This window comes from Sinocyclocheilus grahami, unplaced genomic scaffold (genome assembly GCF_001515645.1).
Source record: "Sinocyclocheilus grahami isolate Dianchi unplaced genomic scaffold, SAMN03320097.WGS_v1.1 scaffold161.1, whole genome shotgun sequence".
NCBI lineage: Eukaryota > Metazoa > Chordata > Actinopteri > Cypriniformes > Cyprinidae > Sinocyclocheilus > Sinocyclocheilus grahami.
Window position 1 is genome coordinate 1,854,690 of NW_015505340.1, and position 15,086 is coordinate 1,869,775.

Below are 15,086 nucleotides of genomic sequence, written 5' to 3' on the forward strand. Positions count from 1 at the left end.
CTCTCCCCTCTCTCTCTCTCTCCCCTCTCTCCCTCTCTCTCTCCCTCTCTCAACTCTTGTCTTTTTTTGTCAGTAAAACTCCCGTGACTCTCCGGTACCTCTCTCTCTCTCACCGTTCATCTCGCAGGGCACATAGTCTGTTCTCTCCCGTCTTGAATTCAACAAAGGAAGACAACTTTATACAGGAACATGTTGTGGAAATCACGGACCAAGACAGAACCTTACTGCTTACAGGTAGGCTATAGATAGTCTTATTAATAGTGTTTATTTCAGAGGAAAAAAATGTAATTGAAAAAGTTTTTGGTGTATACTAGAACTAGATTATCACTTAAAAAAAAACTTCGCATTTAGAAACAATATTTGGTTTATTTTCACACAAAAAAAATCGCTGGTAGGACTGGCAGAAAATAATACAACTAAAATATATGCCAAGGACACAAACTGTATTAACATTATTTGCTATGTGATAGAAGAAACATATAGCCTATAGAAATCACAATTCATTATAAATAAACTGTGGATGATGTAAAGTAATAGTCAATGAAGTTTGGTGAACCATTACCCTGCAAAAAAAGCAGTAAAAAAGTAGAAGAATTATTCAAATTAATGAAAATAAGGAATTAATTTAGAGGAATTAATTAATGTCCCTTTAAGGTGGTCTACCCAACCCCTCCCCCCATAGTGTAGCGCTATAAGAGCGCTCGGGTGTGATTAACAGGGACAGTCTGATATAGAGCATCATCCAGAGAGGAGAACCTCACTGGGATTGTCTAGTTAATGGATCGAGATCCCGGGGTTTTATTGACTGCTAGGCTTTAAGGAGGCTGTAAAAGTCAACGCGTAAAAGGCACGTTGGAGCTCTTGTGTCCAGATGTTAGTCCACACCTACTCGACCATGGTGAGTCAAACTGATGCAAAGTTCTTTTGATCTGTTGGACTCTTCATCGGGATGATTGTCATGTGATATCAGCTGCGTTGAGTGTAGATGAAAGCGCAGACGCGCGAGCGTAATCGGGGTCAATGGTTATTGTGTGTGTGTATAATATGGAAGCGCAATAGTGTGCTGGAGTGGTTCTTTGGAAATGTCACATGCTGTCATTGGTCTAAACAGAGATAACAGACTAGTCTTTGTCTTACAGTGACTTGGAAGTTATGTCTTGCGTTTCAACAAAGAGAATCATTAAATTCGGTGGCAGAAAAAGGCAAGACAGAAACGTCGGTTTGATTTGTTCTTATCACATGTGATGGCGTTTCCCACACTCTCAAAAAGCTAATATTAAATAGAAATAATAAAAGTAAAAATAATTTTAAAAAAACAAATCAATGTAAAGGGAAAAAATGAAAAGTTAAATAAATATATGAATAAAAATAAAACGAGTATCTGCAAAAGTATCAAATGAAAGATGCGGTCACGTTCAATTGTTATAGGGTTTCAGTCGATATAAATTATTTTTACTAAAAATATCAGAGCAATTGGAAAATGGTAAGGAAAATTATAGAAGCACAAAAATCTAAATTATTGGGCCTACGTGTTTTTTTTTGTTGTTTTTTGTTGTTTTTTTGTGCCTGTAATCCTGTAAAGCAGTATTAATTGTATCTATTGTCTGTCTATTAATCCTGCTAAAACAGTGGGTATAATTAAGACACCTGGCACAGAAAAAAAGCTCTTAGAAAAAGGCTATTATAATTTTTATTTAGTATGGTTATAATGATGAATAGTATGATTAACGACCATTAATGTAATACCCTGAAATCCAGAATATAAAATGTAAACAAATTAAATTAATATAGAATCTGCAGTTATCTTCCCAGTAACACTTGACATAAGTCACACATATGTAAATTAAATAAATTATGCTAATAACAATAACTGTATTTACACACAGCTCATAATTAACAAAGAGGCCTAATTATGCTGCATATACTGTAGGCTATATAAAAATCAACTCACTATATTCAGAACTTATCAATAATTGCTATCTTAAATCTCCAAGATGCTCATTGCACTTTGAATTTAATTACCGATGAAGAAAATCGAGCTGAAACTCTGAAAACCTGAGTAGAATGACAGAAGTTATTGTAACAAATTAAATGAATGGATACAGACAGCAGCATCAATTATGACATGATGAAAACACATTACCTTTACAGTATGATTTTTATTTTATAGGTTTATAGACAGTTACTTTTATTGCAGTATTAATTTACAGTCTATATTATATATTGTGTTTTTGCTTTTTTGTACATTGTCTATTTTGTATATTTGTATATTATTATTTTTATTATCTGTGTCCTGTCTTGTCACTGTCATTCTGTTACACTGTGGAAGCTTCTGTCACTAAAACAAATTCCTCGTATGTGTAAACATACCTGGCAATAAAGCTCATTCTGATTTTGATTCTGATTCTGATTATTTATGTGTCGGACCCCAGATAGTCAACGTTATGATGGATTTTCATAACCTGTTTTTTACCCACAGGACCGTGCGGACGGACTGTCCAGCTCTTCTCCGAGCGGGCGACTCTCTCATCTCTCTTCGCTGAACCAGGCAGCGTATTCCTCGGCTCCCCCTCTCTGCCACACTCCGGCGTCCGACTTCCAGCCGCCCTACTTTCCACCTCCATACCCCCAGTCCTCCCTGTCTTACTCCCAGAGTCAAGACACCGGATACCCGCATTTACCGGACCCCTATACGTCCATCAACTCCCTCCATCAGCACCAGCAGGCAGCGTGGCACTCCCAGCGCTCGCGCTCAGAGGACGCGGGGCTTCTGTCTCAGTCACACCGCGCTCTGAGCTTAGATCCGCGGCGGGAGTATCCGGGAGTTCCGCGGTTGCTCCATCACGGACTGGGTGAAGGAGCAGCGGCGCTCGGTGAAGGTCCCCTGGGAATGCACGCAGTGGGTCTTCACGGTCTGGATGACATTCAGGTGAGTTTAATCACTTTTATCTTATTTCTTTTTCAGATATTAATGCCAAATAGTGAGCAATCATGCTCAATCAAATTATGAAAGCATTGGTATTGCTGCCATTAAAAAGGCCACAAATGTTTTAATAAATATAAATTATTTTACAGATTTTTACAATTGCTTTTCTTAAAATTTAAACAACACAGTTCAGTTTCTTCGTAACATAATTTATCTGTTTATTGGTTATGTATTTAGGGTAAATAAGAGACTCTTTTGGCGTGCTCAAAATTAATGATTACATTTTTTTATATATATGTACAGTATATATATCATGCATTACATGAAACGGATTTCACACAGAAGACAACAGCAGTGGGCAGGTGCAGAAAGAGTCCGTGTCTGTCTGTCATAGGAAACTTACAGCGCGTCCAATCGGTTTGCTCGGCCAATTATTCAGCAAACAACTGGACTCCCTTTGATGATATGAAGCATTTCCGAGAGCCGAGTTACACGGGAACAAGCCTGATAGTTTAATTTGCCATACATAAAGCTACAAATAGGCGTAAATACCATTTTCTTCCCTTGGTCATTCCTTCGACTTTAAATAGACTATATACTATAATGACTATTACACAACGATAACTATCTGATGTTAATTTTCAGAGATGATGTAGTGATGTAGAGAAAACCAAAGAAGTCTTATTACGAACTTTTATCCTTTTATTTCTGAGGAGAACAATTTTTTTAATGTTTTATCTGTTGATGCATGTGACGTCGTGAAATCTCATTCCTTCCACTTAACATATTTTTTACACATACAGTATACATTAAGGAACATATATTAAAAGGCGAAATGGAGGAAGAGAGCAGATAATAAAGTTATGAAGAATTCAGAGCATCACCATTCCTTTCCGCTTACCAGAAAAAAAAATGGAGTGGATGGTTAACAAGGATAGCTTCTTTCATGCAGTGCAGTACAGCATATTTTCATCAATTACTTATGCATTTATTAGAGATTTATTGCATATATTTAGTGCTCTATGAAATCTGGCGTATTTACCGAGCAACAGAATGGATCAATTATGTACTCATGGGTGTAGGGAGATTTCTGTGTCGAGAAGAAACTAAAGCCTACATGAATAAACGGATCTGCTCTCACAGTTTACGCACAGCAGGGCGCAGCGAAGACGCGCACACCGCCCACGAGGAGGAGAAAGCCAATACTACAGCGCATTTTACCTCTACAATAAAGGATATAGATAATATAAACAGTAACACAGTGTGTTATGTGCCAGTGCTTGGAAAGGGGGAGGAGAGAAGCGCTGCATCGCGCAAACACACACGGGAGCGCAGTTATGGCTGATCTGTGGCATAGCAACTATTACTTCACATACATTCTGCATTCGGCTTCACCTTTTGGAGGAGGATGAATTACAGCTACTATGATGTGCAGGGCAGACGATTTTGTTTTAATTATGTTTACGGAAATGCACGATTAAGCATCAACACACAGACTAATTTTATGCAAACAAATTAATTTTTTTTAGGAATGATATTACAAAAGTACTTGAGCTGAAATTAAAAGCCAGTGGTAGTCTGTTCTTCCCAGAGCACTAATCATTATTAGAGTTTGAATGGGGGTTTAAGTCTCATTCCTTTTTGTGCCTTGGTTTAATGGAGGAAAAAAATCTTTATTAGAATGCTTATACAATGTCTGCTTTAAAATGGGTTAATAGATAACAGCCTAATTTTCTGTGTTATGTTTGCTATTTTATTACATCGTGTTATTTTTTGACACAATAATCTTTGGGTTCATTTAAAAGACAGATTTTTAAGGAGCCAGAAAACTTTAATTACAAGCACATCAAGTGAAAACGACTGTGTGCACAACAGATGGAATTAAGCTTTCCCCCAATGGAGAAGCAACACCCATTTGAAAATAAGAGTGAGAAACAGAAATTAAACACAGTGTCACTGAGACAACAGATGTCAACCTGTGGGAGAGCGTCTTAAAAAGGGTTTTAAGGCCAAATCCAAAAGCACAAATTATCACATTTGTATAAATCTCACCACTTTCTTTAAAATAAGAACTCTCCACTCTCCTGTGGGTTTATTCTGGCACACATACCCTAAACCGCTTTCTGTTTCTTCCAACAGTTCCGGTCCCATCAAAGCTAAACGGCTCAACGTTCTCTGCCTTGTCCCTCACTAAAGAAGGCCTGGGCCTGGGTGGTGTGTCCAACCCCGCAGAGGTTTTCTGCTCTGTCCCAGGCCGCTTGTCGCTCCTAAGCTCCACGTCTAAATACAAGGTCACAGTTGGAGAGGTGCAGAGACGCCTGGCTCCACCTGAGTGCCTCAATGCCTCGCTGCTTGGAGGAATCCTGCGCAGGTGAATGGAAAGGAAAGAGGAAGAAGCACAGCAGATTTTTAGGATGAAGCTGAGGTGTTAATCTTTTCTACCTGTTCGCTTTCAGAGCCAAGTCAAAAAATGGAGGCCGCTGTCTACGAGAACGTCTGGAGAAGATCGGCCTCAACCTGCCCGCCGGTCGGCGAAAGGCAGCTAATGTCACACTCCTCACAGCGCTGGTGGAAGGTACTGAAACATTTAATAAAAACCAGACACATACACATTATCAGATTATGTCTACTGCTGAGACACCGCCTCGTACTTGCTGCAGTAATTGTCCCAAACACAGCACACACACTACATTATCAGTCACTTATGGTGAGAACGTAGATGTTAATATCAATGTGAAGCACTAACCTTCCAGGAATGTTAACTTAAAATTATAAGTGCCTACGAATTTATTTTTAAACGTTCGAGAGTCTATTATCACCTCAAGCTTTCAGTCAGCACGTTCAAGTTCTATTTTTCGATCTTCACGCTCTCTTCTCAGGTGAGGCGGTTCATCTCGCACGGGACTTTGGGTACGTGTGTGAGACCGAGTTCCCTGCCCGAGCCACAGCAGAGTATCTTTGCAGACAAACCGACCCAGATCAGCTGCCCACACGACATAGTATGCTGCTGGCCACCAAGTGAGTACTAGATCTGCCAAGATCTTCAAGCGGTTCAATCACATAGTTCTACTTACTCAAAAGGAATGTTATTAAAACTGCTTTCAGTTTTATTTGTGAACCCATTTCTACTTGAATATCATTAATAACTGTTATTGAAACCACATTTACCTGTATCGCATGGTAAACTCACTCTCACCTCTCATTCCACGTCTTCAGGGAGATTTGCAAGGAGTTCGTGGACCTGATGTCGCAGGACAGGTCGCCGTTGGGTGCCAGTCGCCCCAACCCCTGCCTGGAGCCCGGGGTGCAAAGCAGCCTGACCCACTTCAGCCTCCTCACCCACGGTTTCGGCACACCCGCCATGTGCGCCGCCCTGTCAGCCTTCCAGAGTTACTTGCTAGAGGCCCTAAAACTGCTGGATAAAGGAGAGGGAGGAGGAAAAAGCCACCACGACAAGGACCTCAAGCACCGCAAATGAACAATCGGGAGAGAGACACTACCTCCCTCACTTTTAGGAGCGTATGAGTGTATTTATGTGTACGAATGTGTACATTCACCCCACCATTTCGCGCCTGTACGAACTGGTTGCATTCGTCTCTAATGAAATCCAAGGTCTCCAGAGAAAGCAGAAATGCCTCGATGCTTCACACTGCATGTGGACCACAAACTCCCTCTGGATCCCCATGACTGACTAATACAGGGCCCTTTTCGGTGTTCTCTGGAGATCGGGCCCCTAAACCAATCAAATGGCACAAAAGATGGCACGGACAATTAAGAATGGGGGTGTAAAAGTAATTAGGAATTGACAAATGAATTTGAAAATGTAATTTTGTACTTCATGTTGTATGTTTATTATCAATGTCACTGTTATTCTTATTGCCGTACTGCAATGTAAATGTAATATATTATTAAACCAACAACTGAATTCAACCGCTTGATGCGGAGAATGACTTCCTGATGAAAAACAACTTTTTATACATAACTAGCAGGTTTTTGCTTTGCATAAATGGACTTGTTGGCATGGTACAAATCTGGCGTGATTACAAAATTAGTGCGATACAAATTGAACACCCAGGGGGATGTTTGAAATTTCTAGCCCCATTTGCTAAAGGCAGGGTGACATTAACCCAAACCCAAACCTCAATGTGACAGTGGAAAATCCAGCAGAATTACCTCTGAGATAAAACAGTCCTGACCACTAACCCCCGGGGGCTCGGCAATCACTACAGTCGGCGAATGCGGCTAAACAGTTGCTAGGCTCTTCTCTCCCACCGCTTCTGTCTCCTCTCACCCATCTATCACTCTACCTTTCTTCGTCTGCTCAGGGGCCTCCATCTCCATACCTGCCCCCCTGCCGGCTCTCACTCACACAAATGCACACACGTACCCATCCTGAGTGTCAATTCCCCGCTTCCCTCTCGCCGTGACCCCCTCCCTCCCTTCATCTCTCTGACACTCAGCAGGGCTGCTCTGCATTTCTCTCTGCCTGCAGGCGAACATATGCTGCTCGTCCCTTTAGATTCCGGTGTGTTCAGGAGAGAGGGATTGTTTAATGTTTATTAATCACTTGTCTGTGGAGGAGAGGGGAAGGAGACGTGCTCGTGCGAGTGCAAAAACACTTGTGTACAAAGCAGTGAGGAAAAAGGTACACATCCAAAGATAACATAAGTGCACGCCACTCCTTTTTCCTCCCCTCTTTGCCAACTTCTGTATGACACAAACAGATACAACAAACCTTTATGAGTGTGTTTTAGTGTGGAAAACCAAAAAAAATCTATGTCTAAATAAATGTTCTCATCCAAAAAAAAAGGAGAAGAAGAAGACCATATAATTAACAGGGGGTCAATGTTTTTATTAGAGCACAGAGGGTTACATTTGCAGTACAAAAGAGTGTGGGTAGAGATTATAGTGGAATAACAGTGGTTGCTCATTTAGGGCCCACGGGAAGCTTCTCCATGTCGTGGATGCCGTCTTTGTCGATCAAACGGACGGTGAAAGAAGGCAGGTTCATGATGAAACGTTTGTTGAGCTGTTGGAGGACAAGGAAATATACGAAAACGGTTAAAAATAAAGTCGCAAACATGACAAAACACATGATCGAAATAGCTCAAAAGTGGTTTGTATATCCCACTGAACCAAAACGGAAGGATTTATACACTTTCTGAAGAACATATGGTTCTTGTCAGAGCAAAAGGCACAGCCACAGCATTTAAGTGTTTTTTGAAAGAAAATAACACTTTTATTCAGCATAGATGTAATAAATTGATCAGACGTGAGAGTAAAGACATTTACAATGTTACAAAATATCTTTATTTCGAATAAATTCTTCTCTTTTGAACTTTCTATCCATCACACAATTGTGAAAAAAGTTTATTGAGCAACAAATCAGCATACTAGAATGATTTCTGAAGGATCGTGTGAAATTTAGCTTTGCCATCACAGGGAAAAAGAATTACATTAAAAAAATTCTCTGTACATTTTCTTGACACTTCTACATTGTAACCATGATTTTCCCGACTGACTCCTTGCTGAAGTATGATTGTCCGGTGTTGGTGAGCAAGAATACAGAGAGGAAGTCTCCAAGGAGTCGGCCTTTGAAAGTGAGTCCCCAACAGTTAGTAAGAGAGCGGCCCAGTCCCACCTCCCCCCCAAACCCAAGAGCCCCTCAAACAGCAAACCGAAGAGATCCATAATGCCATTCTACCACCAAGCAGTCGCGGCAGCCGTCGCGTGAAGGCCTCCTCGTGTGAAGACCGAAGAGTGTAAAGACCATCGACTCTACCGTGCAACTCCACCGGGCAGGGACACCGGCAAAGGATAAGTATCGCTTTTTATTTCTCCTCTTTCCTACTACTTGTTTCAGTTTTTATAACCATTTCTTACTATGTGCAAGTAAGTTGTTGTTTTTTAGCATGTGTGTTTGGCAGTGTTATTTTTTAGGATTACTGATAAACTACTGTAATTTGATTTGTATTAGTTACTTATTTCAATTTTAGTTAAATTATGTCTGAATTTATTATGTACCGGTATGTATAGGTCTTTTATTAAGTTTTTAGTTTTATTTAATTTGAGTTATACTCAACAAACTAAATGGAAATGAAATCATATATATATCTTCAATTTATAAATGTGTATGTATGTATATATATTGTGTGTATGTGTGTATGGTTGTACATACACATATGTAGTTGTTTTTTTGGTGTTTGCCTTAGAGTTGTGTTAGAATCATTATTATACTCTTATACCTTTTGTTCTTTAATATTTTGAATTGTTTTTAGCTTTATTTTTTGTTTTCATTTAAATGTTAAGTTTTGAACATTTGTTGTATGAATTGTCATTTTTATTTAATCTCTTTATTTTTAAAATGTGTATAGGTAGTATTTATAAAGATTTAGCTTTTAGTTTTGGATCTGTTTTTAGTTGTTTTAATACTACAATTGATTGCTTCTGTTGTCCTCATTTGTAAGTCGCTTTGGATAAAAGCGTCTGATATAAAAAAAAAAAAAGATTTTCAAATAGAAACCACATTTTTATTTTTGAAGTATGTGGGATTTGGGGAAGTTTGTTGAATATGTTTGAATCTAATCCCAATTATGAACAATAGTTATAGTGATGCTTCTCATAACAACCACCAGTAATTATGAAATTAGATGCATGAACAGCCCAGCATATGGAGAGCAACTTACCTCCTCTAAACACTTCTTGAGCAGATCCACAGCCTCCTCACGAGTCAGATCTGGAGTGAGAATAACAGAAAAACAGGCTTAGAATTCAATCAATCAAAAAATTATACTCACTTATGAGGATATATAAAAATATATCCTCATAAGTGAAAGTGTAAAAATCACCTGGTCTGTAATATCGGTCCAGGATGGAGAGGGTGAGGAAGGCACCGTATCCGTGTGCGGCGAAGGGGGCTTTGGCAAGTGCTGACAGGTAGTCCATGTAGTATAGTCCTGGACCATCGGTCTCATCATATCCTGCCAAGAGCAGGTTCACATGGTATGGAGTCTAAAAAAAAAGAAGAAAAAAAGAGTCATTTTAATGGCTAAATCCAAAAATGAAGGGATATAAGTACAGCTGGATAAATGTTTTAGTCAGTCATTACCATAAAACAAAACCAGACAAAAAGTGGAGGTTATTTTGTGATGATAAAAAGCTAACTGTATATTATTCAACTTATCACAAGGCTACTAACCAAATCAATAAATAGACATTAATTTGAATTTAAATTATGTTCGAAAAATATGGAAGCCCATTCGAGCCCATTTCTCTCTCTAAATTCAGACTTTTCTCTCATAATTCTTAGAAATAAACTCAGAATTGCGAGGAATGAACTCAAAATTCAACTTTTTTTTTTTTTTTTTTACACATCTCACAATTCTGAGTTCATATCTTGCAATTCTGACTTTTTCTCTGATTTCTGAGTTTAAATCTCACAATTGCTTTGTTTTCTGCCACAGAATAAAAAATAGAAAAGGTAATTGATTTTTGTCATCTCACAATTCTGATTGTTTTCTTAATGGGTCACAATTCTGAGTTTATTTCACAGAATTACAAGAAAAAAGTCAGAATTGTGAGATAAGCTGTAATTACCTTTTTTATTCCATGGTGGAAACTGAATTCCGTATAAAAAAATTTTTTAAAAAAAGATAGTAATATGGGAAACATGAAACTTGCAGAGGGAATCAACTGCCTGGGGGAAAATACTTGACAGCAATTGACCAATCAGAATCAAGTATGTCAGAGTCATGTAATAAAGCAACAAATAACAGTTTGAAAATGAAACGAAAAAAGAAAATGTAACAAAATTCAAGTGTAGACTCAAAGAATCTGATCGAAAACACCAACAACCACCAAACTTTAACATTAGCAAGAGTTAGAAGGGTTAGATGGAGGGAGATGAGAGCAAAGGGAGGGGTGTGAAACAGCCGAGAAAGGGGAGGGAGGGGAGTGTGGAGCGGTCTGAGGGGGGTCGCTGGTGTCACCAGCAGTGTGACATCTGCAGGAAGACGGCACCCCTGCTGCCGCGAGCACCTACCCACCTCCTTTCTCCTCCCCTCCGTCTCCCGCCCTCACCCCTATGCCCTGGAGCAGTGCCAGCTCTCATTAAAACTTCTTTTAGTCCTCTTCCTCCCTCTATCTCAAACTCCGTTTGGCTGAAACTACATTCGCTTTCCCCCACGTTTCCCATCTGCATGAGGCTCTCAGATAGGGAGATTTCAATCCACATTCTGCCTCCACTGTAATCAGCCAAATTTGGTGCCATCGGGTGGATTTAAAGGTGAAGCGTGTAATTTTTCCAATGTTAGAATTCACAGTTTAACGTTCAAGTGAAAGACATCTGTAGGACTTCCAAAGATTGTTTGGGAGACCCGACAGGTCAACTTCATGCTCAGCTAATGACTTACATTTTTTTTTACCTTGAAGTATCAGTTTCAAAAATCATTCTGATGATACACTGACTTCAAATAAGGTGAATGGTTTGTTTCTTTCCCACACTCCTTCGCAGACATCTGTTCTGGAAGTATGTAAATTTAGTGAGCGGCTTGGAAAATCTGCGAAAAGGGTGGATTGCCTTATGCCAACATCAAACACACATGTACAGCTATTCACTGTAATTACAGTGATATATTTACAACAATAAATTCCACTCACTTAACTGTAAAGGGCTTCAAAGCCTCATAAATACACAAAACTATATGCAGTTCTTTTAAGACCAAAGTATAGCTCAGTTTTGACGTGAACACTTATACCTGAAGTAAACTTACGTGCATGCTAGCGTACACATACAGTCAAATGCATAGTCTTTCTAAGTATACTCCATTCGATAGTGTGCGTGAACAGTGTCTGCAATTGTTCTCTCCAGAAATGTTTTTGCACTCGTTTAAAAACCAAAGCATATTTTGGGCTAGACTTTCTGTTTGTCCAAATAATGAGGCTTAAACACTCAAGGGGAAGTGGAAAAATGTTCTTTACAGACACAAAAATGGTTCTTTTAAGAACGGTTCACTGAAAGGCTCTTTTGGGAACCCAAAATGGTTCTTTTATTGAATCACTGTGAAAACCCCTATTTGGAAGCTTTATTTTTAAGAGTGTAAAAGTGAATATATAGTATCACGTCCAGTTCCTTTCAGTGTGGATAAGACTAAAAAAGCTCAACTCACCTGAGAGGCTTTAATCTGTTCTGGGCCATCTCCCTGCTCTTGGAAGGTCTCTGGGGCACGTTTGTGTAAGTAAACACCCCCTAGAGAAGCTCACCTATGCAATATGCTGCACTCCCAGCAGGAACAGGGGCTTGTTGAAAGACAAGGTTTGAGTCTGTATGAAATTCCCCCGAGTGTCATCTACCCCTCCGTATAAACTCAACACCTGTCTCCCACATTCTCCACCAACCTCGTGAGCTACGGTTCAAACACTACAGCCTTTCCTCTCACCGGAGTCCCTGTTAAAAAAATCTGAGGGACACTAAACAAAAGCTCAGTACAGAGAGTCATAATTGTACCATATCATTCATTCATCCTGCCTTCCGCTTTCATGATCTGTTCCTGCGCTCCCCATCCCTTTGCCCGCTGCCCCAGGACATGTTCTCCTCTTTGGCATCTCTGCCCAATCTGCCGTATTAATTGTTCATCTGTAGCGGAACAGGGGAATGCCTCGCAATATGGCACCAGTAATTATTTGTGCCAGTGTACTGGGAGAGAATAGGCGGCCAATATTGTTTAATGTGTGCCAATGATGGCAAACTGTTGCTGGACTGTTCTGCGGAGAGCTTAAGGGGATTCTGGATGCAGCACATGGCTAAAACAAAAAGCACAGCACATAAAACAAGCACAGAAAACATGCGTTTGGCCGCAAAGAGCCAGTTCAGAACAGTACGTTGGACTATCTGAGCATCTGCCGTCTCTTCTCTCTACGTAAAGATCTGTCTGAGGAGCCACTCCAGGGGAGCCCCAAAGGCCCAGTTGTTTTTTTAGAAACCTGGTCCTTAAAGCGTGCATGACATCTCTTTCATTTAAACATCCCAAAGGGTTTAGCACAAACTAAATGGGTTAAATAATACGCAAGATTACCCATAATCCTTTTTTTAAAGAAGAATCTGAGACTTTCCTTTGAATACTGTTATTCACATCGTGAATTAAGGCAGTATTCAAGTATCAATATATGAACAAAATCTATTAGTCAAACATGCCTCGCTTTGAGGCACATTCGAGGAAACTGACTCGTTTATTCTCGTTCTGTGGGCAAGTAGCATTTAGGTTAAGACAGCGGGCAAGCAGCATTTAGGTTAAGATGAACTAAAAGTGTGCAGATATATGAACTTTTAGCACTTTCCCAGCCCCCCAGAGACCACCACTCCCACCCTCTCCCCCTTTTGGCTTGCTCTAATTGTTTTTTGTAATCATTTTCTCCACTCTGCTATTGTGACAGGAGGCAGTTACACTCTTCCTAACAAATTAACACACACTACCAGACAAAAGAGCCAGGATGGCGACAAGCCTATTTTTACACAGATGGGTACACTCTATATTGCCCATAGTTTAACACACACACGCACATTTGGAAAATGTATCTTATAAGCAAGATCACATTACATAGGATGCGCAGGTGTCAACGACCTCTGAGACCTTGATATAACCTCCACACATTCAAAACACACTAGCATCTGTTTTTAAGCACATTTTACACCGGCTGCATTCAGATATACTCTGTGGCACACAAAAAGACTGAAGAGAGAAAGCAAGGAAAAGGGCAAGAAAAAACTGCTATAAACACTACCATTCAAAAGACTGGTGTCAGGAAGATTTTTTGTTTTGTAAAATAGTAAGGATGCATTAAGTTGACCAAAAGTGACAGTAAAGACATTTTTGTGTTATTATAAATTGTTATTATTATAACGAGTTAAGTTTCAAACAAATTCTTATATTTCTATTAACTTTCTATTCATCAAACTATTTAGAGAAAAAAAAAAAGCACACGGTTTCCACAAAAATATCAAAAACTGTTTTCAACATTGATAATAATAAGAAACATTTCTGAAAGATCATGTGGCACTGAAGACTGAAGTAACGGCTACTGAAAAGCTACACTTTTTTTTTTTTAAAGTGTAATAATAGTTTTATGACACTCCTAACCAACCCCAAACTTTTGAACGGTAGTGTATAGAGTGTATATAATGAAGTGTTTCAGTTCTGCAACACTAGCATCTTCCAAAGAAATTGCAAAAATAATAAATGTTTTCAACCAGGTTTCCTGACTCCCCCTTTGAATGATAGATCAACTCTTTTGCAATTTTTCATATGTAGATACAGTAGAAAGGAGAAAATGTATTTACTGTTTGGTCATTTTACAAGTAGCCCAATGTTTGATCCATTCTAGATGTATCCCAGGTTGGCAATCTCTGGTCTATATTATGTGTAATTCATCTATTGAAAAATTAAGTTTTGGAACCACACTATCCACTACTGATAGATATGAAAGAACATTCTGGGTTTGAACACAGAGGTTGTTGTACCAACCCGACTCCGCAGATAGTCTGCTAAGTTTTTCCTTGTGAAGTTTGCAGCAGCTGCTGGGCTAAGCTCATATCCTGAAGAAAGAGAAAGATAAACCAGGGTCAATCCATTAAACAATAGAAACAGTTTTCATATGGAGTGCATATCCAGAGTATGATAGATTTTATACAAAGTTAATAAAATTCCAATGAAATTTTTTTCACGGAAAACAAATAAAAGTGCATATGAACTTTCTGAACTAAACACTGAAATTAACTTTATTTCTACCAGAAATAATGTAAACGATATTTAGAACTAAAATCAACAAAACAAAGACACAGCTTGACGCTCTGTACAAGAGTGTGATTTCAGTACACTTTCTATTAAAATCAGTTAAACTTCAGAAAAAAGAAAAGAAAAAAAAACTGAATGCTTACCATTTCTCATTTTGTAAAGCTGGACATTTTTCTGAATGTATTCTGCAAACTGTACTGTGTCACCGGCTTCACCCACACACAGGAGCAGGATCTTTTCGCTGAGCTTAAACATCTTGTCATAATCTGGTAAACATACATAACAGATCATGCTAACATTATGTCCAATACAACCCTAACACATTTTACAAGAGCTCAAGCTTCTTTACAAGTCATTGGTGGTCTATGAGA

At 39.1% G+C, this 15,086-nt stretch overlaps 2 protein-coding genes across 3 annotated transcripts in view; one reads left to right on the top strand and one right to left on the bottom strand.

The window, feature by feature from the left end:
- Window positions 1-725: 725 nt before the first annotated feature.
- LOC107592985 (transcription factor AP-2-epsilon-like) lies at window positions 726-6,838 on the top strand. The gene is made up of 6 exons (XM_016282566.1): window positions 726-898; window positions 2,480-2,981; window positions 5,066-5,297; window positions 5,383-5,501; window positions 5,806-5,944; window positions 6,143-6,838. The coding sequence occupies exons 1-6, from the start codon at window positions 872-874 to the stop codon at window positions 6,402-6,404; spliced, it is 1,281 nt and encodes a 426-aa protein (XP_016138052.1). The 5' UTR covers window positions 726-871; the 3' UTR covers window positions 6,405-6,838.
- Window positions 6,839-7,763: 925 nt separating this feature from the next.
- The window catches only part of LOC107592948 (proteasome subunit beta type-2-like), a 10,571-nt gene continuing 3,248 nt past the window's right edge, over window positions 7,764-15,086 (bottom strand). For both annotated transcript variants that reach the window (XM_016282537.1, XM_016282536.1), the window contains exons 2-6: window positions 14,859-14,981; window positions 14,446-14,516; window positions 9,775-9,937; window positions 9,613-9,662; window positions 7,764-7,955 (exon numbers count right to left, since the gene is read on the bottom strand). In XM_016282537.1, coding sequence (XP_016138023.1) covers window positions 7,854-7,955; window positions 9,613-9,662; window positions 9,775-9,937; window positions 14,446-14,516; window positions 14,859-14,981 — 509 coding nt within the window. In that variant the 3' untranslated portion in view covers window positions 7,764-7,853. The remainder of the gene's footprint in view (window positions 7,956-9,612; window positions 9,663-9,774; window positions 9,938-14,445; window positions 14,517-14,858; window positions 14,982-15,086) is intronic.

Excerpts from the sequence above, each read along its gene's own strand:
- LOC107592985 (XM_016282566.1), top strand. The coding sequence starts at position 872 with ATGTTAGTCCACACCTACTCGACCATG. Across the intron at positions 899-2,479 it reads TCCACACCTACTCGACCATG|GACCGTGCGGACGGACTGTC; the intron begins GTGAGTCAAACT and ends TTTTACCCACAG. Across the intron at positions 5,298-5,382 it reads CTTGGAGGAATCCTGCGCAG|AGCCAAGTCAAAAAATGGAG; the intron begins GTGAATGGAAAG and ends GTTCGCTTTCAG.